General features: G+C 33.3%; 1 protein-coding gene across 8 annotated transcripts in view; it reads right to left on the reverse strand.

The window, feature by feature from the left end:
• The window catches only part of MCTP1 (multiple C2 and transmembrane domain containing 1), a 697,990-nt gene that overhangs the window by 300,001 nt on the left and 375,935 nt on the right, over window positions 1–22,054 (reverse strand). For 6 of the 8 annotated variants that reach the window (XM_051993794.1, XM_051993777.1, XM_051993761.1 and 3 more), the window contains exon 5: window positions 10,191–10,302. In XM_051993794.1, coding sequence (XP_051849754.1) covers window positions 10,191–10,302 — 112 coding nt within the window. Of the gene's footprint in view, window positions 1–3,933; window positions 3,979–10,190; window positions 10,303–22,054 lie in introns of all 8 variants that reach the window. The other 2 variants (XM_051993744.1, XM_051993804.1) reach the window with 1 other exon arrangement.

Here is a 22,054-nt window from a genome sequence, read left to right on the forward strand (position 1 = left end):
CTTAACAGCAAAGGGATCCCCTTGGCCGGTGGCAGGTTTTGCAAAAGAATTCACAAATCCCAATAAATACAGGCATAAGGTTTGTGGCAAAGAATGGGTTTATTTATGCTAAGAAAATAGTATGCTAAGAAGACAGTTTTCTTAGTGGGCAAACTCCTGATAGGAATTAGCAAAGATGTGTTTATACACTGAGAAGAAAATATCTTCATCAGTGGGCTAAGTCCAGAAGGGCAAATAGCTAAGATTTGGGGTTCAGAGTCACTTTTTATTAGCCTTTTGAGGTCTGGGGCTTCTTTGATCTTTGGCCCCCAGCTGAGACCAATTATTCCCAGAAGAATCTGATAAGACTGATTTTCAATTCATTTCAATTCTATTCAATTCAAAATTATTGTCTGGGAAGGGTGTGCTCCTCTCAGAGGCCAGGAGGATTTGAGAGTTAGGAGTACTCTTCCCCCAAAAAGGGACACAGTTTACATAAGCCTCCCCAAAGATTAAAGGGGACACAATTTACATCACATACATATATTTTATATAATACATTTATATATGTCTGAGTCATAGAAAGTGGATAAAATATTAGCCTTTAAGTCAAAAAGAGATGTAGTGGAATCCCATCTCAGATATTTAATAGTTCTATAACTATTAATAAGTCACTCAAAACCAAAATAAAGATGACAATATCTACATTGCTTACACATCTGCCATCTGCCTTTTCTCCCTTTCCCTACAGAGAAGAGCATTTCCTATAGCAAAGGTAGGGAACATCTCACAGGTATAAGACCTGCGAAATCATTTCCAAAGGCAACTACAGGTGATGATGAACTGAAAGGTAGGTATAAACATCTCCCATTACTTAAGTTCTATAACTTGATAGTTTTGCATGGTCCATGAATGACATTTTTATTATCAAATGGCATTTAGTAGAAAAAAGGTTCCCACTCCTGTCCTAGAGAGATTGAAGAATTTAATTTATTCAGCTTTGGCATTCTTTCCTAGGAAATGAATTGTCCTGAAAGGTGAATGAATACTAATTCACTTAACTAATACTATCTGGACATCTTAGACGTCCTTCATATCTATCTACCTGGGACATTCTGCTGTTTGTTATTTTGCTGCCCTAATCTTTTTCATTCACATTTTCACAGGGTAATTGCTATGATTTAATTAGATAATTGATATAAAGTACTTGGCAAAAATAACTGTCAACTATTATTACATATAATATACATATGTTATAGATCCTTATTTACTGATTTTTGCCTATTCTATTCAAGTATGTCTTGATCCCCCCACCTTAAAAAATTAGAACTTAGCATTCCTTTAAACTATCATTCTAAATCTTTCTTCTTTTTCTCAACCAAATTCGTAGAAAAAGCTGTCTACATTCCTTATGTCTACATTTTTCTCACTAATTTCTTAACCCTTTGCAACAGTGATTTCTGACCTCATCACTCAAATGGAACTATGTTCTCTAAAGTTTTCAATGAGTCAAAAGGACAACACCAAATTACCAAATCTGATGATCTTTTCTCAGTCTTTGTCTTTCTCGACTTTTGCCACAGTTGACATCACTGGCTACCCTCTCCTCCTGAACTGAAAACTAAAATCTTTCTTCTTTGAATTTTGATGAAACATCTCTTTCTTAATTTTCCTCTTACTTTGATAAATCCGTCACAGTCCTATTTTTTGTTTCTGCTTCCACAATATCTCTTTCATCCAAACTCTTTTTTCTACTCATACTGCCACCCTCTATGCTCATACTGTCATTGTTCAACTCCTGAACTACAAGATTAAGCTCTCTGCTTTGTTTTCTATTCATTCCAGCCCATCTCCACACAGCTGCCAAAGAAATTTTAAGTGCAGAGCTTTGTAGATTGAAAAACATATCAGCTATTTCTATTACTTCTATTTTGGTTATAGAATTAAGTGATCTTCTTTAGGAAAAGCTAGCCCTAAAATAAGCCAGACAAACATAGCCTCTTAAGTCCAGGTTACCTATAGATTTAGTGAATAGAATGAGAAGATTTGACCATTTATTAGTAGATAATTTAGACGAATAAAATAATCATAAGATAATAAGGTTTTTCAAAAGGCTTTAAATTTCCCTTTCTAGGAGTAAAGGGAGGGGGAGACCAGAAACCAAATTACCCTTTCTGGCTATGGAGAAAGCTTAGCCAAAGGTTATTTTCCAACCTTCATGGATAAGGCCCTCCCCCCGCCCCCCCTTTTTTTTCTTAAACTAGAGTCTAAGTTCAGTAATGGAATCTTGTAAGGAAGATGGGGGTGGACTGCTAACCATTGACTCCAAGGTCCTCTATCCCAATAACTTTCTGATTACAAAAGGTACTACCAGCAGAAAAGAACTTCAAGCATAAGATTAAGAAAGTCCAGGAGAAGCCACTGTCCAAAAACATTATGTTCAAAATAAGTTTCTGTAATTTTCCCATTTCTTCTTTTTTACTATAAAAATCCTTATCTGTAAATAATTCCTGATCTCTGACCTCTGAGGAGTCTTTTGAAAATTAAATTATAGATGGCTCAGTAACTTTGTCCTCAGTTTCCTTTTTTATTTCAGATACTCAATTTTTAACAACTTAATAAACTCCAATGCTTCTCTATTGCTGCTAGGCTTAAACAAGTTTCTCTATTATTTAAAATCCTTCACAAGATGGCTCCAACCTATAGTTCCAATTTCATTATATATCACTACTCTTCCTATATTCTATGGTTTCAACAAACTGGCCTTCTTTTAGTTCCTTGCATACTAAATCCTATTTCCATTTACTAACCTTTGTACTATCCAACCTACATTCTTTGAATGCAATCTGTTCTCTGCCTCATAGAATTTCTCAAGACAGTGAGAAAGCTAACTTTTCTATGAAGGCTTTTAAGATTTCTTTAAATTACCAGCATTCTCTCTCCTTAAGTACCTTGTTCTTATTCTCTCTTTATCTACCTATATATGAATTTAGTTTTTCTACCAATTTAATGCTACTTGAGAGAAGAGATTGTTTTATTTCTTTGTTTATATACTCTCAGTTCCTAGTATAGTCCTTGGTACATAAGAGGTATTTTAAATGCTTATTTTTTCATAATTTATCTTTTTCAAGATGTATTATAGAATGATATTATTTGCCTTCCAAAGGCAGGGAATTCCAATTTTTGAATGAATGGTTCACTATAGGGAAGAATTAAGATGTAACTTGTGTCTTTCCATATGAATCTGGGTAAACTGTGTACCTGTCTTTTATGTCTGTACATGAGCACTGTTCAGTGGAAGGGAAGAAAAGCAAGTCCTTTAGGCAATTTTAAAGCTAAATGAGACTTACATCTTAAAAGTGCTCTTCCTTTTTTGCACCAGGAACTTTACTTCAGCTGTAAAAATATGTAAGTGTACTTGGGCATGTGTTGTTAGCATCAAAAGCTGCTGGAATATAAATCTAAATCTCTTGTAATAATGATCAGTAGCTCAAATTTCCTCAAAGACAATAAGAGGAAATAAACAATTTACAATATGGTCTGTGATAGATGAGCTGAGGGGAATGATTACATTTGTAAAAGATTCCACAACCTAAATCCATTCTTCACTTTCAATTGTTACTTGAATGATGTTTTCCTTTAGGCAATTACATAACTATCACAGATTATGTTAAACATCATAGAGCTACTACTGAAAAAAGAATACATGTTTTACAAAGTATTTACAAATCAAATTTTTGAGTGCGATATTTTCTGAAATGCTGAATACAGAAACAATCTGAGCAGCATGTTCAAAATAAATTATATCAGAGAAAAAAATCTTGTTTTAAAATTTATTTAATGAGTACAAGAATCAATTCACTTATTTCCCAGGATTCTGCAATTGTTAACAATAGATAAGCAATTTTATATTTCTAGAGTATCTAGGAAAGCATGCAACACAAATGAACTCACTTTTATTTCATAAAGACTCCAATGATGAAATCTGTGCATTGGAATCTGTTAGAAAAAGAGTCAGAAAGATTTCATGCATGCACAATAAGACAAAACCATAAAAGAACAGGACACACTTAAATAGAACAAGACTACAATTCTTAAAAAAAAAAAAAAAAAAAAAAAAGCTTCATGCAGTGAGAAGAGAAAGAAGATACATGCCATGCAACTTGTTAGCATACTCCAAACAAATTTTAACTAATAGATACATCAGTGAAAGTTGAGAGGGGAAATCAAGATAATATTATTTATTCACAATTTTTTTCTCTTTAAGATTCAACTGTGTTTTCACCTCAATCATATTTTAATCCCCAAATCTATGTAACAGTTTTGCCTTTTTAGGTACTATATGTCACGTTGTTTATTGATAATTGTGTTTCAAAGTCCTTTTAGAAATGTATTTAATAAGCTGTTAGGCTTTTTAAAGCTTTCATTTTTACTGATTTCTCCAAGTGCCATTTCACAGAAGGATAAAATATTCAAATACTATTTCTCATATATAAACACATTATTATAAATAAGTTCAACTAACTGAAACTCATAAGATTTTTAAAAGATATTTTAGTGCTTTCTTATGCTAATAACTTACTTCTTCTAGTCTGTCTTCTTTTCTTTTTATTTACAATTTTCCTAAATGGAAGTATTGAATAGAATATTTAATTACTGGTTAAAAGTTCTTCATACTTATCCTTTATTTTTGCTGTTTCCATATCACCATACATTAAATGTCTATGATATCATTGTGCAAAACAGATGGCAATTCCTTTATTATTTAATGGAAAGAGTTGCCTGAGGCTCATATAGTTAACATGATTTGTGTTAGATTCCAGGACTTGGGTTATATGATTTGTGTTAAATTTCAGGATTTGACCCTAAGTCTTCTAGACTTCAATTCAAAAACTCTATGCAGAACATCATATTTCCTTTCCCTCTGTTTTAATACAAGCAAAATAAAAACATGCAGAAAAATACACTTACATCTGTATATGTATGTATGTATGTAAGTGTTCATGATGAGCATTCATAGATGTCCATGAAAATAATTGTAGCATGAATATCAAAAGTTCAGAAGCTAGAGAAATACTATCAAGAACTTGATAAAAGCTTCTAGGTTAAATTTTGTGATTTGAGAGTTTTGTCACTTTAATAGTAGGCATGATAAAATGATATGTGATATACTAGACACTATAAAACATAACAAAAAAGAAAATTGTTTTTTAAGCAGGGAGAAAATAGCTGGTCACTGATGTGGTACCTATTTCTAAATCAGACATCTGTTCAGTTGGACCACTAACATATTAGAGCAAAAAGCAAAATCAATACCAAACTAGAAAAAAGAATTAAAAGAGGAAGAAACTGCATCTTGTTGAGGCAATTTCCATCTAACTTATTTAAATTAGTGGTTGAGCTTAAAAATGAAATGGATAAAAAAGCAGACCTTACTTAACACAAATTATTGGCATTTATACAATGAAGAGTCTAGAAACTGCCTTAACCAAGAAAGTGGAGATATATGGCCACTGAAGCAATACTCATTTAGAATTGAAACGTTTCTATAATTGAGAGACCATTAATAACCATTAATCTGTATGCCTAAAATAATGATAGACTAATGGCAAATTTCCCATTTCCACACATAGAATGATCTATGTATCAAGAATATGAAAAGAAGATAGGCTTTTGAAAACTACATTATATAACAGACGATATCTTGACAATCAAAAAAATTGAACATTTTAAAGACAAGACCCTACCGTGCTTACTGTTTGTTGAATACATTATACAATGTCATCCTAAAGATTCTTCCATCAAAGTCTCTCATTCATGCCAAAATCATAAAAGATTCTTTTAAAGATATAATAGAGTTAACTTTGATTAATAACCCTTTGATTATTAATAGCAAATTAGGCAAAAGACAGGAAATCATGGACTTATAAAATGTTTCTGTCATTTTCATGAAAGATGTATAGTCCAGAATTCTGATTTAGAGATAGATTCTTTATTATGAAGTCTTCTAGACGTTCCTGTTTGAAGATAACAATGTGGTAAATTCATCAAGCCCCAAGATCTTGCAGAACTGTGAGAAGACTCATAGTTGAAGAAATTTTACTGTCCAGATAATGATATATAGCTGAATGATCAACCCATAAAGTTTATCTATCAATACAATGTTTCCTGGCAGAAAATGGAAAGGTCCTTGGTGGGCATTAGCAAACTACAACACAGATTACTCATAAAGAATTTCATATGAGAAGTTAACAAAGAATAATCCTGGGGAAGCTGTATGACCAAAAAAGAAAAAAGACGATGAGCATGAGTTAAGAATAATCTCTGTAACATATATGCTCAACTTGTATCCATGAAATGTGAGAAATCTAAAGGAAGTTTTCTAGCACAATGACTGCCCTATTACACCGTGTAATAGCTTCAAGTGCTTCCCATCAGCCATAGTATCTTCTTTAAGACAAAGATCAATAAGCATATCCATCTTTTACTTCCACCTCCCATCCCCCAACTTCACTAAAATTTCTGCTTTTGTTTATGGTCTTTACCTTAAGAATTACCTCAAGTTGGAAGCCATAAGAAACTGAAAGAAAATGGTCAGGATGATCATCTTCAAGAAGCAAAAGATGGAACCATCAGCAAACCTTCCTTCTAGAGCACAGCACATGGACTTTCCAATTCACTCCACTGTCCATTTGCAGCTCTGCTTGGTCATACTCCAATGAACAAGATGGTCCCTGGTGTTTCCCTGTCCACAAGCTTTCCAGTATCCATTTCTGTTTTATCTTCTCTCATTAGATTTTATGCTCCTTCAGAATAGGCTGTCTTTCTTTTTCTTATTTATATGCCCCAGAATTTAGCACAGTGATCAGTATATAGTAAGTCCTTAATAAATGTTCATTAAACTGAAAAAAAATTTTCTGTGCCTACCCCTCAGACAAACCTCTTCCTTTTCTTGTGATTATTATGAGTCTCTCTGTCTCTCTCTCTCCCCCTGTCTCTTAGTCTCTGTCTCTCTCTTTCCATTTATCTAGAGAAATAGAGTGAGAATTAAAGTGAAATTTAAAGTAAGAAGTATTTCAGAAAAGCTTGTTAGTACTTGGCAATTCTACTCTCTCAGGGTCTTGGAGGAGTTACTCAGGAAGTGAGTAGAAAAAAAAAAAAAACCCAGTCCCTTCAAGGAATTTTCTCTAAACTCAAGTATAATTCGGGCATAAAAGAATGACCACAGAAAATTCAAGAAAAGGGAAGAATAAAAAAAGACACGTGTATTTGGGGAATATGAAACTGACAAAGAAAATGCAAGAAAAAAGGAAGAGTAAACATTAAGTGTCAAAAGAGAATGGAGTTCACAGTTCATAAATGTTGGGCTGGAAGGGACCATTTTGTATATGAGTTAATTGTAACATGGAAATATTAAATAATTTGCCCAAGATCATAATGATATTTTGGCAAGCTGGAATTCAGAAGAAACAATCAATGAAAAGCAACATATATCCTGAAAACTCAGTTTCTCTCCTCTAGTCAGTATTACTCAGCAGCCTATCAAGTTAGTTCCAGATGACCCATTCCTAGCCACTATATTATTTTCATTATTATCATTATGTTATTTTTGTTGTTGCATTTATTTTAAATTTGACAGATAATGAAAGTTTAGGGCTTGTGGAAAAATGCCCTGAGCAAAAATAAAGTTGAGAATTACAGTCTCACTGCTTGATGCTTCTTTAATCTACAACTCCCACCTTTACCCAGTTCAGAACAATTAATTATTTTTACCTTCAAAGTCCAGGCTTGGAATTATAATAGTGACTGATTTTGTGACTAAGATTACACATCTTCCCTTTTAAAAATAAGTGAAAGAAGATCAAATTTTCACACTGAATGTAATAATTAGACATCTTGAAAAATATCCATGTGCTTATTCTAATATAAAGGTAGATGTGAAATAGAGACCAGACAATATTCATAAGCAAAAGGTAATTTTAATTATAGATAGTAATGTTGAACATAAAGAAATTGATGCTTTTGATAATTCAAGGGCAAGTTGAACAAATTGTAAAGCCCCTTGTTTTCAAGATCTCTAAAAACTATTTTCATTAATATAAAATAAAACTTATCATTAACTCATATTTCCCAAATGCCCAAATATTATCAAGGAAAGAAAAAAATTTACCAGTGTGAAATACTAAAAATGATGTATCCTGCTTTCTTTTAGGAGAAGCTTTTAAAAAACATATACAACATTATGAGGAGACTATTTCAATATAAATGAGCAGGGAAATATTCATCTTAATCACTAAATAAGCAAAATTGTATTGTAAAGAGGTCTAGCTTCAATAACAACAGCATGAATAAAACTGAAATGTTTTGGGGGTAACAAACATTTTGGGCTTATTAAAATCCCCATGTCATCTACTCAAACTGTGACTTAAATCATGTAAAAATAACAATACATGCATGTGAATCCAAACAGATCCAAGGATCTACTCATTCTTATATAGATCATGATAATGTCTATAATGTTCTGGATCTGTTCCAAGGGAAATTATTTTTATGTGAAGGATTTATTCCAAAGATTCTTCCCCTTCATCTTCCCCCTCACCTTTACCTCTTAGCTTCCTAGCTTCTTCCAAGCCTTAGCTCAATACTTAACATACCTTTTTGGTCTTCTTTCCTTCACCTCTTCCAGTGCTTTCCTTCTAAAGTCATCCCCCATTTACACTGTATATATCTTTTATAATCATAGCTGTTATAATGAAATAATGAAATAATGTGAGCTATTTGAGGCTAGCAGGGACTATTTTTTGTTTTTCTTTGTATCCCTAGCACTTAGCACCGTGCCTGGTATATGGTGAGAATTAGTAAATTCTTGTTAACTAAGTGATTTTCTATTAAAATATGGGTTTTTATGAATGGTTTTCAGTCCTAATTATTTATAAGTTATTCCCCTCCCATCTCTGTACAATCTAGAATCACATTTCCTTTAACTCTTACCAAACATCTTTTTTTTTTTTTTTGATAGAATATGTAAAAAAGGAGAAATCACTTGGCTAGAGAATTAATTGTAGATATTATGAATATATTTAGCAAATACAAAAGAATATATGCTTATGTGTTTTTAGTTAATTATTAATTGTTTATTAAAGGCAATTAAAAAAAGATAAGCTGAAACTATAAATCTCACATACAAATTGATATCTGAATTGAATTATTTCACTTGCCTTCAAGAAAAAGATTTCCTAAATTAATTAGACTTTAATGACATGTTGAATGTACATTTTCATCAAGCATTTCTTTAAAACATACACACACACACACACACACACACACACACACACACAGAGGCAAACACACAAACACGTACTCCTGAAGGATCCAAAACTAATACTACTTTAAAAATGAGTTCTAGTTCTAAAACAAAGGACTATAGCACAATTTCTTTATGTAGCTCCTATTAAATTATGCCAAAGTTTCTTCATTCTGGTGAATATTTGTTAAATCAGGTCAGGAAAAAAAACCTGACAACATCTACTGATTTGGGTCAAAAATGATTTTTAGCACAACCTTGGCACATAGTAGGCATTTAATTAATGTTAGCTGACTTTAATGATGAGTATTTTACCCAATGCCCAACTAGTCTGTTTCTCTCTATACCTTGTCAATTTCACACTGCAGCAAAATAAAGTCCAGATGGCAAGTGCTGAAAAATGGATAACATCCAGTGACTGAAACATACTTATTATTCAGCAAACAAAAACCAGAAAGCAGAAACTCTGTTATAAATTCATCTCTTTTTTTATATGCTGTGATGCAATTGGTGAATAGTCCAATTCAAATTTTAGTGTTTGGACACTCCAGAGGGAAAAATCTAAAAATTTAATTGGCTAATGAATATACTCTTGAGACCATTATTAATTTGTTAGCTCACCCTCGAATTTAATAGGTATAAAACAGACTTGAAATTAAATGCATACAAATCCTTTACTTGTTTACAACAAGAGGTTCTGATTTGGTGGAATGAAATAGGGGAAAAAAAGATTTCAAAAGGTACAATAAATACAACAATGCCCACGGCACTCACAGAAACAGTGAACAAAACTGAATTTTATATGGAGACTCTTAATTATCAACCCCTAGTGCAAAGAATGCACACAATGCACTTCAAACAAGAAAGATCAAGGAGTACCTACTGGCTAGACCTTGTATAAACTTACCACATCCCTCTGTTCTCCTTCTTTTGGAGTAAGAATTACAGACAGCAAAATGGTTCCCAGATCATGATCAGGATAATGTGGGTCTTTCAGAGTTAGAGTCACATCTGTTGGTCTAGGAGATAATAATAACAACTGATATTTACACAGTGCTTTAAAGTCTGTGAAGTGCTTTACATATATTATTTTATTGAGCCTCACAATAACTCTGGGAGGTAGGGATTATAAATCTAATTTTTTTCATTTTACAGATGAAGAAACTGAGGTTCAAAAAAGGCTATTTATTTGCCCATGATCATAGAATTATTAAGTATTAGTTAGGATTTGATCTTGGATCTTCCTGATACCAAATCCAGCATTTTATTGCTTATACACTGTCTAAATCAAAACCATGCATATTATAAAACTCACTTGGATGGAGCAGATTAAGCTTTAAGGGATATTTTCTATTCAACTTTAATAATTTAAATTTATGTTATGGGTGCTAAAATAAGAGTCACTTAACAAGTGCATGTTGAATTGAATCCTTGATTTAGTCATCACAATTATTCCCTTGATCTATGTAGACTGCAACTCTTCCATATTACAGTAGGCAGTCTTTGAGTTATTGCAAATAAAACAATTTAATGGCCTATTGGCTCACTCTGTTAATGATTCTCTCCAAACTTAGCTTAGCTTGATCTTCAAACAATAAGCACATTGTTCATCACTAGACCTATATTCAATGTCTTCCCAATATGATACGACCTAAAGAACATAGGGTCAACTCTACACTACACAACCCCTGCCATAGAGCAGGTCTCCTGCTGGCCTGGATATTCTTTATGTGAATGAGATCATATCAAAAATGGTTCTCTTATTTGGCTAGCAGCTAAATGAGAGTTTCAATGAATGCAGCCCTCCTCCTTTTTGTTTCAATAAAGTAAAATACATTTACTTTATGGAGGAATTTTTTTGGTAAGGGAACAATTCAGTAAATATGCTAGTAGCTGAATTGGCTGGCAGAAGTATGTTATTTTCTCTTTCTTTCTTATAATTCATATGCCTAGGAAGAAGAAATAAATGAAACTAAAATCAGGCAGTTTGAACTAGATGACCCCTTCAGGTTCTTTCTATTACCATGGTTTTCTTTACCCTTCCCTCAAATTTGCATTTTATTTCAGTCAACTAGCATTTATTAAACACCAACTGTGTGCCATGTACTATGTGAAGCTCTGCAGATACAAAGGCAAAAAAAATTAGTTCTTCTCTCAAAGTGCTCAATATCTAATGAATAAATCAAGCAGAAAAATAACACAAACTTTACAGTGTTCTGCTTTTTTTTTTTTTTTTTTTTGCACAATGGAATTGGATCCCTTTTCATATTATTGAACATTGGTTTTAACTTTTGTGAGCTATGTCCTTCTTATATTTTTCAAGTTTTCTCATAACCATATTCTATAAGTACAGGATACTCTCATTGAAAGACCAGTGTACAGGAATAGAGGAACCAAATTCTAGTCCCAGTATTTCTGCCTATCAGCTGGGTGAACTTAACTAAGTCATTCAACCTGAGGTTCTGATATCTGAATATGGAACTTCTCAGGAGGAAAAACCACTCCTTACATTCCACAGAGATATAGTTGAAATTCACCTATTCTATGAATTTGGCACTGATATCAGGAAGTGACACATGAAGACAATAGATGATTCCCTGTGGAGGGATGTAAAAAGGAAAAGAGGTTAGAATGACATATACCATCCACCATCAAGTGAAGGGGGTCTCTGGAACTTGGAAAGAGGTAAGTACCAAACAAGAGAGGCAAAATAATATGGTGACCAAAATGCATTAGAGACCATTTGGCAAAGAGGAGAATGATGGTAAGTTCTTGACATAGTTCCTAAACTTGGCAAAGAGGGAAGACTTTAATTATATGAGTACATCTGTTAGAATTAAAGCTGTTGTTAAACTCCTAATTTGCTTAGTCAATGATCAAATCTTTGAAAGGTGGAAGATATTGCAAGGATTATTAGTGTGCTTATGTATTTCTGTTAGCAGTTCATATATTTTGGGTTTTAAACCCTTATATGAAAAATTTGATAAGTTTTTTTTGCTATTTGTTTCTCACCCTAGAGGCATTAACTTGGTACAAAAGGTCTTCAAATTTATATATAATCCAAGTCATGTAGCTTATTTTTTATAACTGCTTCTATCCCTTGTTTGATTATCCTACCTATATAATTCTAATTCTTGAAATAATGTAATCTTTAATATTCAGGTTAGTTATCCATTTGGGATTTATTATAAAATGTGATGTAAGATTTTGGTCTAAGCCTATCTGTCATGTTGATTTTCAGTTTTCTCACTGGCTCTTATGAAATAAAGACCTATTTAAAGAGAAAACACAAATTGATAATAATTACTTCAAAAATGCTCAACTTTAATAAAAATCAAAGAAATCACAAAATAATTTCAGATGGGAAGGTAATAACCTTAAACCTGCTTTTTAAAAAAGGCAAATGTAAATCTAGATTACAGAGAAACAAATACACTGCTCTATTGATAGTGAAACTACAAAATTAAAGAATATTTGTGTAGGGCAATCAGTCAGTATATAGTAAAAATAATACAAAAAACATATTCCAGTATCCAAGAGTTCCACTGTCACAAAGTGTTATTAAAACCCAACAATAGCAAAAATACTTTCCATAAAACTGTTTGTAGCAGCACCATATATAATTGTAAACAAAGAGTAAAAAATTTAAAGTTATAACTCTAGGGGAATGGTTAGCTCTATATAATAGCACAAAGAGGTAATGTAATATTAAGTAAATAATAAACACCTATATATGTATCAATGAAGCTTGATGAAATAAAAATTTTAAATTACAATGTACTAATGGAGAAGTAAAATCTTATTAAAAGGAAGAGATTACATAGAAAAGGGCAGGATAGCATCTCACATCATGCAATTAATATAAGAAAGTATGAAGTATAAAAAGAAATTTGAAAAAAGAAACCTAGAATTCATTTTAACTATACAAGATTAAAGGGAGAAATTAATGAACAAATAATTTTGATGAAGACTTAGAGTGAATGATGGACAAGATAACACATTAATTAATTAATTAATTAATAATTGCATTAATGCTCAAGTTAAACATAACTAAATATTTTTAAAGCAATGAATAATATTGGGAGATAGTGATCATATATCAATTCACATTATATGGCAATCAAAGAAAGAAATGGTAGGCATAGTCAGACATGTTTCCTATGCAAAAGAGAGAATATATTTTAAAGTTCAGAGGTAATATAAGCAGTATCCCACAGCTTAATATTGGAAAAAGGAATTTGAGTAAAGTGAGATAATAGACTTTCTAGAATTAAAGTCTGGTAACAGTAGTAATTTATGTGTATGAAAAAGGAAATGAAGGATATATGTTAAAAAAAGAACTAAAATGGCTACATGAAATGCTCATTAAAGAATACAGATTTTAAAGAGAAATTTATAAGAAGAGATAGAAGTGAATGTTTGAAGCAAATGAATGTAAATTAATAAAATGAAATGAATGTAAAAAGCATTGTCCCAAGAACTGGGACAAGCATTGCAGATGCAAAAATAAAGTGTAACTCATTTATCTCAAGGAGATCATGCTTTAATTGGAGGGAACAACAAACAAATATTTAAATAAATAAATGTTAATTGGCTGAAAAACATAGGAGATAATATATGGAAAGCTCTCTGTAGCTCTTAAAGCACTATAGAAATATTAGTTATTCTTTTTAAAAAGAAAAGAAAATTTTAGCAAAATATAAATTTCCATCAGAAGAATATATTACAAATAAAAAAGTTCAGATATAAAAAAGATGGAAAGGCAGTATGTTCTTAAAGATGTTGTGGAAGTGCTGCTGGCAAAGCCCCTTAGAGATGACAGCATCTGAAGGTTTGGAGAGAAGAAATAAAGTAAACGGAAATGTCTATTGAAGTAGGATATAGTAGCAGTGTAGGTTGCATCCTCTATCTGACTGTAAAGAATTTAATTGGTGATTCCTATTTCATCCAAGTAGTAAAAGCACTAGAGGAAACATTAAATGGAAGGGAAGGTACCTGATCAGACCAGATGAAGTATGGATGGAAACTCTACTGAGACAAGGCTGACCAAACACCAAAAGAGGTGAAGGAGGAGCAAAGGAAGATAGTATCCTTGGTTGTGACAGATCTTTCTTCAATCTGGCTGACAGCTCAGATGGTTCAGATAAGGAGTATCGGTAAAAGAAAAGCAGTTGGCTGATGAATCTGGATGTGTGGTGTGAAGGAAGGGAACAATGGACAAAGAGGGGTAGAATGGTGTTCAAGAGGGCTGAATCCCAATACATTAAAATCTAATAAATGCTAATGGCAATAAAGAAGGGCCATTTAGAAGAGAAAAAGTAAGAAAACACCACTGCTTGAGTTGAATAGGAAGGCAGAGAGAGATGACAGAGAAAGAAGGAGTAGGTTAATGAGCTTGGCTTCTGTTCTGGTCAAAAAGAGAACTTGTGAAGTTTTACAAAATAAAAATGTGATTACTTTGCATGAGAATGCATTTATCAAAGACAAATCAAATTTATTTACTCTTTTGAAAGAGTTGTCAGTCTAACATACCAGAGGAATTCCATGGATCTACAATATTTAATTTAAAAAAAATGTCTGCCATAGAGAACTCTAGGGCTCCATTTTTAGCTCTATTCTGATCAAAACATTTACCACCTAAAAAAGTGATATTAATTTTCTGAACCCAAATGTAAGATTACATTTATCTATATTAGAAATTATCTAATTCAACTCATCTCAGTGTTTTAGCCAGGTAAAATATTTTTAGATGATCTGAACATCTGTTGAGAAAATATCTGAAAGGTACAAGATTACTTGTCTTTTTCTTCTTTTTGAAAAAGCATTTCCAGTGTTTAGCACAGTGCCTGGAACATGGTAGAAATTTAATATTTATCGATTTGTTATTGGTTATAGTTGAAAAGGATAATCCATCTGTTGGATTACAGAATTAGCATCCTAAAGGCTTATTGTTAGGTTAGAATTGTAGGCTAAAGTTACTAAATTAAATTTAAAAATATATGCAAGGTCATGTACTTGGATTCCAAAAATTAATTGAACAGAAATAGAGGGGAGAGACAACTACAAAGCAGGTAATGTGAAAAAGACCCAGGTGGGGAAAGGGGGAAATTATAGCCCAAATAGGTGATTGTGTCATCTATGAATCTGTTCATGTGTATGATTCTAATTCAAGAAATGTAACAGAATTCAAGTCAAATATTACCAAGGAGAACATATTATGGCATCTTTGCTTATTTGTTATATTTCTGAAATTTAAATAATATCTAAGCATACTAGGAAGCTATCTTGCAAAGTTATTTGTGTATGTAAGATAAGAAGCCCTATAAAGTCAAATTGGTAGAAGCTATCATATCAGATATATTCTATAACACTACATATCAGCTGAGCCAGTGCTGTTTTTTAGCCTCTCAACCAACTGGGATGCCTGAAAGATCTAAAGTCGGAGCCGTCAAAAGCAAGAATCCCAAATCAGATTGAAATATGTCTGGAAAATATTTAATGAAATAAATAAAAATATAATCCAACATAGGCATTAATTATAGGAGCTTCATTAGACTCTCTACCTAAGGATAAACAGATCCAATTGCCCCACCCTATTAAAACTTTCAGAAATCTACTTTTCCCTGAGAAAATGTGGCTAAATCATTTTGACACTTCTGGGACTCTGATATAATCCTAGGTATTGATTTTCAACTCAAATATCTGTGGTCTCAGTCGTGATCACTTTTAAGGATGTAGATAGCTTGGTGACCCCTTCACCAGCCCCAAAAGCTTGAAGTTCCATAGTCAGTTTTTGGGCTAGCTCTCTGAGGACCTGAGGCTACAAAAGCCTTAATAAATAAAAGGGGTCAGAAAAGTAGTATGTGAGGCTAACCTAATTCTATAACTGAACAAAATTTTCCCAGATTTAGTCCTATGTGAAATGGTGATCATAATACCATATTTGTACTATCTACCTGACAGAACTCTTGTGAGATAATATATTTACAATGCTTTTATGTGTGCTACAATACAAATCTAAATTATGGGTTAATTATTATTAATTTCCTCAGTGGAACAAGCATAGTACTCTGTGTGGAAGAGAGGCTTTTATTGGAATATCTTGTAGCCACCTGCATGTTTCAACAGGACCTCTTCCCAGGTTGCCCAACTCTAGGACCCAGTTTGAAACACACTTGGGACAAGTTAGCCAGCGTAGGGGCAGATATTTAGCATACAATGAACAGAACCTAAACACAAATTTTATTTTGTAGCCAGCACTTTTTACTCTGGGGTAAAATAATAAGATATTATCGTTCATCAAAAAATGTGTCATTACATTGCCTGTTTATTGAGACAACACTGGAGTCATTCCTGACTCTTTACCTGACCTTATTTTAAAGAATATTTACGAAATACAAGTCAGATGCTAGATATTGAGAATACGAAAACAAAAAGCAAAGAAGTGTTTGTATATACAAAGAACTCTTGCCTTCCCGCTCCCTACCAATAAGATGGGGAATAGTGCTTTGGGCACATTTTCCTACTTTACAGGGATGCTGGGAAATATCAATAGGTTATATTTTTAAAGCACTACAACATAGATTGTGTTTTTCCCACATTAAGACAAATAGGTAGGTAGAGCAAGTATCAACTATTATTTTAAAGATTAGCAAACTGAGGTTTGTAGAGATTAAGTGATAAACACAAAATCATATGGATACAATTTAGGGCTAGTGTTCTTTTTTTTTTTTTAATTTTGAAAATGGAATGGAATTTAAAAGGAATTTTCAAAGAATTCCATCACTGAGTTTTGAAGTTTTCTTTTAAACAGTATAGTGAAAAGAGGGCTACATTTGAAGTCAGAGGACACAGCTCTGTTTTATACCATCTGCATGAGCTTGAGCAAGTCACTTACATTGTGCTTCAGTTTTCTCACTTGTAATATGAGTGGGTTGGACTAGATAATCTCTGAGATCACTTCTAGGTCAAATTACAAGCCTTTATTAATTGTCTCATTTGTCTTTAGCATCTGTGATATGTATGGGAAATAGGTTTTTTCTTATGGGGAAACTGAGTTCTACAGAACTAATACAAGAATGAATCAGATTTAGACAGTAGGTTTCCTAACACCTAGTTGTAGACCGTTTCTTTTGCTAAGAAACTGAGCTTTGAAGGGTTTTTCTTTTGAAACTTTTGGAAAATAAAATGAGTAATTTATAAACATTTATTAAGTACATACTATGTGTCTGGCAATGTGCTAAGTGCTAGAAATATGAAGAAAGGCAAAAGATAGTCCCTGCCCTCAAGGAGTTTACAATTTAATGGAAGGGAGAATAACATATTAAAGGAGCTCAAATGAAAGTGGGGGGAGGGAAGGTAGGAAGACCAGAGGAGTATAGCTGGGTGGGAAATGATAGGGTAGTTATCTTGGGTGCCCTCTTTAATGGAGGATATGGGAAGAGCTCTACATTGTGTACCTTCTAATTGTTTCAGAGTGAGGATCCTAGGGGCAAAGATTACTGAGGAGGTAAGAGTTTCAAAATTGATATGATCTATCAGATTATGAGTTTCTGGGGAGCAGGATGAAATCTACAGTACTGAACAGGCAAAGAAATCTGGGAATCTGTAAATCCTTTCTGGGATTTTATTGCTACTTCTTCCCTTGTACAATTCTGTATACCAGCAAAGGCCAATGGGAAGGCAAAGAGAAGCAGAGGGGCATAAAGAACCAATTATCTGGCCTTGAGAAGAGGAGGGCAAAAAATGAAATCAAATTCTAGGGACTGGCTCTCTTCTTTATAAAAAGCTGGAAATAAAAATCACCAGTAGCCTGAGAGAAAGATTTAGTTTGGAAATGATGGAAAACACCAACTTCCTTCCAATAGATTTAAACAACACCTGTTTTTTTCACTACAGCTCAGCAATAGCCTGAGAGATTCCAGATACTGGGATTGACTCCTCAGCTTAATCCTGAGAGAAAAATCACTCAGCTTATTTCAATATATAAATGCCTACTATGTGAAAGGTATTGCGTGAGTCACTGAAAACAGTTCAAAGAAGCTGATATTCTAATTAAATGACTCTTAATTGTATATAATCATTTGTCTAGTTCAATTGATTCTACCTCCATAAATATTTTCACATTTGTCCCTGTCTCTCTACTCACATGGTTACCATCTTAGTCCATAGTGACCCTTAGCACCTCTATGAAAATAACCCACTGACTTACGAGTCTCTTCCAAACTCTACAATCCATCTTACACAGAATTAGTTGTCCAAATCAGTATTTCTAAAATCCAGATTTGACCATCCTACTTCCTGTTCAAGATACTCCAGTGATTTCTTATTGCCTCCAGGATAAATACAAAATCTTGCATTTGCCATTTAAAGCCATTTAAAATCTCACTGCTGTCTCCATTTCCATATTACCCTTTGCTTCCTTTCATACATCTTTTGTTCTGGCCAAAGTAAATGCTATATTCTCTATATAGATGATGTCAATGTCAAAGAGAAATACAGACTCCACATAAAGTTCCATGGGGATTTATATATTGACTTAGAAAGTAATATTTTAATATTATCTAGGTTTTGTTTTGTTTTTATTTATTTCATTAAATTGTTAACTATTACAATTTAATCTGATTTAGACTTGTGGTTCTTAAACTTTTGTTCTCGGTATCTACATACAATTAAAAATTATTGAGGATCTGTCCAAAGAGTTATAGAGATTATATTTAAATTTACCATATTAGAAATAAAAATGAATCTTGAATTTGTAGATTCTCTGAAAGGATTTTAGAACCCCCTAGCATTCTCTCATACTTTGAGAGACTGCTGATTTAGACTATATTAGAAAATGTGGTGTAAATTTGACATCTTTGGTGTGCATGATAGTTTATTTTCTTCCTCAGAGTTTCTGCACATATTACCCCACTCTCCTCCACCCCACCTCACACATACCTCTGAGATGCTCTCCATGCTTTCTGATATTTTTTGGAATTCCTACCTCTATCTAAGGCTCAACTAAAATGCCACTTCCATATAGCAGGTCCAATCTGATTCACTCCTCAAATTACTAAAGGCTTGCTTCCACCAAAATTATATTGTTTTATGCTATCTATTTTTGTATTTACTTATATGTGTAGATGCTATCTCCTTAGCAAAAAATTCCTCAAGGGTTGTGAATGTTTCTTTTTTGTCTTTGCATCTCTAATAACAAATATATTGATTGGAATATAGTAGAGGCTTAATAAATGAATGAAAAAGAGAAGCAAAGTAAAAAAATCCAAACCAATGAACAACTAACAGGTTTTTTCTCCTTCTCCACTTACAGTTTCCCTCTAGAGAATTTTTTCAATTGTTTTAGGGAATAGAAAAGATATTTATGCCTTAGTATGAGACTAAATAGCTAAATATTCTATAGAGAAAAAAAATGATTTGAACATGAGAAAATGCCTGAAATTCTAGGTCCTTTTGAATTCAATCATCATGATCATATACTACATATATCTTAGCTACAACTTAAGGAAAATTAGTTATGAAGATGACTTTTATGAATGCAAATGGTTGAGTATATTTTGCTGTATTCTTTTGGCTTGTATTTGTATTTATTCATCGTACGTGTTACTTTCTAATCTTGACTCACAGATGGGACACACAGAAAATACAGAGTAAAGTCTTGGGAAAGTAAGATCTTGTCCTCTATCCCATATGTGAATATTTATATTTGTGTTTTTTCTGAACCTCATCTTTTTGCCTTTTTCCTTATTAAATGCCATCTTGTTCAATTCTGCTCAATGTTCTAGCCTGACAGATGTGATGAGATCTTGGTTCTGACATTGATTGTAAGAGCTATAGCCTTCCCAACTTAATGTCATCTTTACATTTGATAAACATATCATTTATACCTCTATATGTCACTGATAACAATGTTAAATGACAGAGGATCCAAGTAAGACTACTCAAGACCTTGATCCATCAAGCCACTGAGACACTGGTAGGAAAAGCCCATTTGGGATTGGACCTGCTACTTAGCATTTATGTGATCCTGGGCAAGTGGTTAGATTCTCTGAGATATGATTTCCTCATCTCTGGAATGAAGGATTTGAATAACATGGTCTCTGTGGTCTTTTTCAGGCTAATTCAGGGATCCTATGAAGAAGTGGACCTGGCGTGACAACAGGATTATAGATATAGATATAGCAGGGAGCTTGGGAGATTTGGAGACTAATATCTATCACTTTACAGATGGGGAGACTGAGGCCCAAGAAGTTAAGTGATTTGCATGAGGTGATATATGTTTCAAGTGGCAACAGAGGGATTCATCCAGCCAATAAGCATTTATTAAATATCTACTATGTGCCAGGAACTGTGCTAACATGACAAACATAATAAAACAAAAAAGGCACAATACAGGACAAATAGAATAATCAATAACTAAAATTAAGAGGGCTTAGGAAAAGCTTCCTTTAGAAGAATGGATTTTAATTGGAGCTTAGAGAAAGCTCGGGAAGCCAAGGCAGAGATGAGAAGAGAGAGTATTCTAAGTATGGAGAAACAAGCAGAGAAATTGCCTGGAGACTAGAGATGGAATGTCTTGTTTATGGAGTAATAGAGAGAGACCAGTATCACTAGATATAGGGTATGGCAGGGAGTGATGTATCAGAAGACTGGAAAGTAGGAAGGGGATAAATTACAAAGAATTTTGAACATCAAGCAGATGATTTTGTATTTGATCCTGGAGGTTAACAGGGAAAATCACTCAGAAGGGTGGATTGGACTTGAAGGAAAAAAACCTAGTGCTTCCAGGGACAAATACAAAATGCTCTGTTTGGTATTCAGAGTCTTTTATAACTTACCCTCATCCTACCTTTCCATTCTTCTTATGCCATTTTTCCTGATACTAGACTCCTAGCCACTACAGGAAAAAGACACTTCATTTCTCAGTTCTGGAAACAGAGATATTTTCTCTAACTGTCCCCCATACCTAGAATGCTCTCTCTCCTCAATTGTGCTTTTTAATTTCCCTGAGTTCCTTCAAGTCCCCAAACAAAATCCTACATCCTATAGGAAGCCTTCCTGGACCCTTCTTAATTCCAGAATTTTCCCTTTTAAATATTTCCTTTTCATTTTATATGTAGCTTGCTTTGTATACATTTGTTTGTATTTGTCTCCTCCATTAGATTAGGCTCCTTGAGGACAGGAACTGTCTTTTGCCTCTTTTTATATCCTGAGCAATACTGCCTGTTTGGTGCATAGTAGGTACTTAATATTTGCTGAAATGAGATATTTGAGACAGCCAGACCCACCAATAGACAATTGCAATAGTCTAGTGATGATAACTTGCACTAGGTTAATGGCAGAATCACAGAAGGGGTTTTTGAGAAATGTTGAAAATCAATAGACTTTGACAACAGATTAGATATGGGAAGATGAAAAATAGTGAGGAATTAAGGATGACCCCTAAGGTGACCCTTGGGGGTTGGGAGAATGGTGACATCTATGACAGTAATGAAAAAGTCTGGAGGAGAGGAGGGTATAAGGGGAAAGAAAATGAGTTTACTTTGGAGTTTAATTTTGAGTTTAAAATATCTACTGGACATCCAGTTTGGGATGCAAGATTAAAAGTCCACAGAGCAATCAGAGCTGGATTGGTAGATTTGGGAATAATCAGAATAGAGATGATAATTAAACCCATGGAAACAAATAAGATCAGGTGAAATAGAACAGAAGAGAAGAGGACCCAGGCAAAACTTGAAAGGACAGCTAAGGTTAGAGAGCATGAGGTAG

Source organism: Antechinus flavipes, chromosome 1 (assembly GCF_016432865.1).
Source record: "Antechinus flavipes isolate AdamAnt ecotype Samford, QLD, Australia chromosome 1, AdamAnt_v2, whole genome shotgun sequence".
Lineage (NCBI taxonomy): Eukaryota > Metazoa > Chordata > Mammalia > Dasyuromorphia > Dasyuridae > Antechinus > Antechinus flavipes.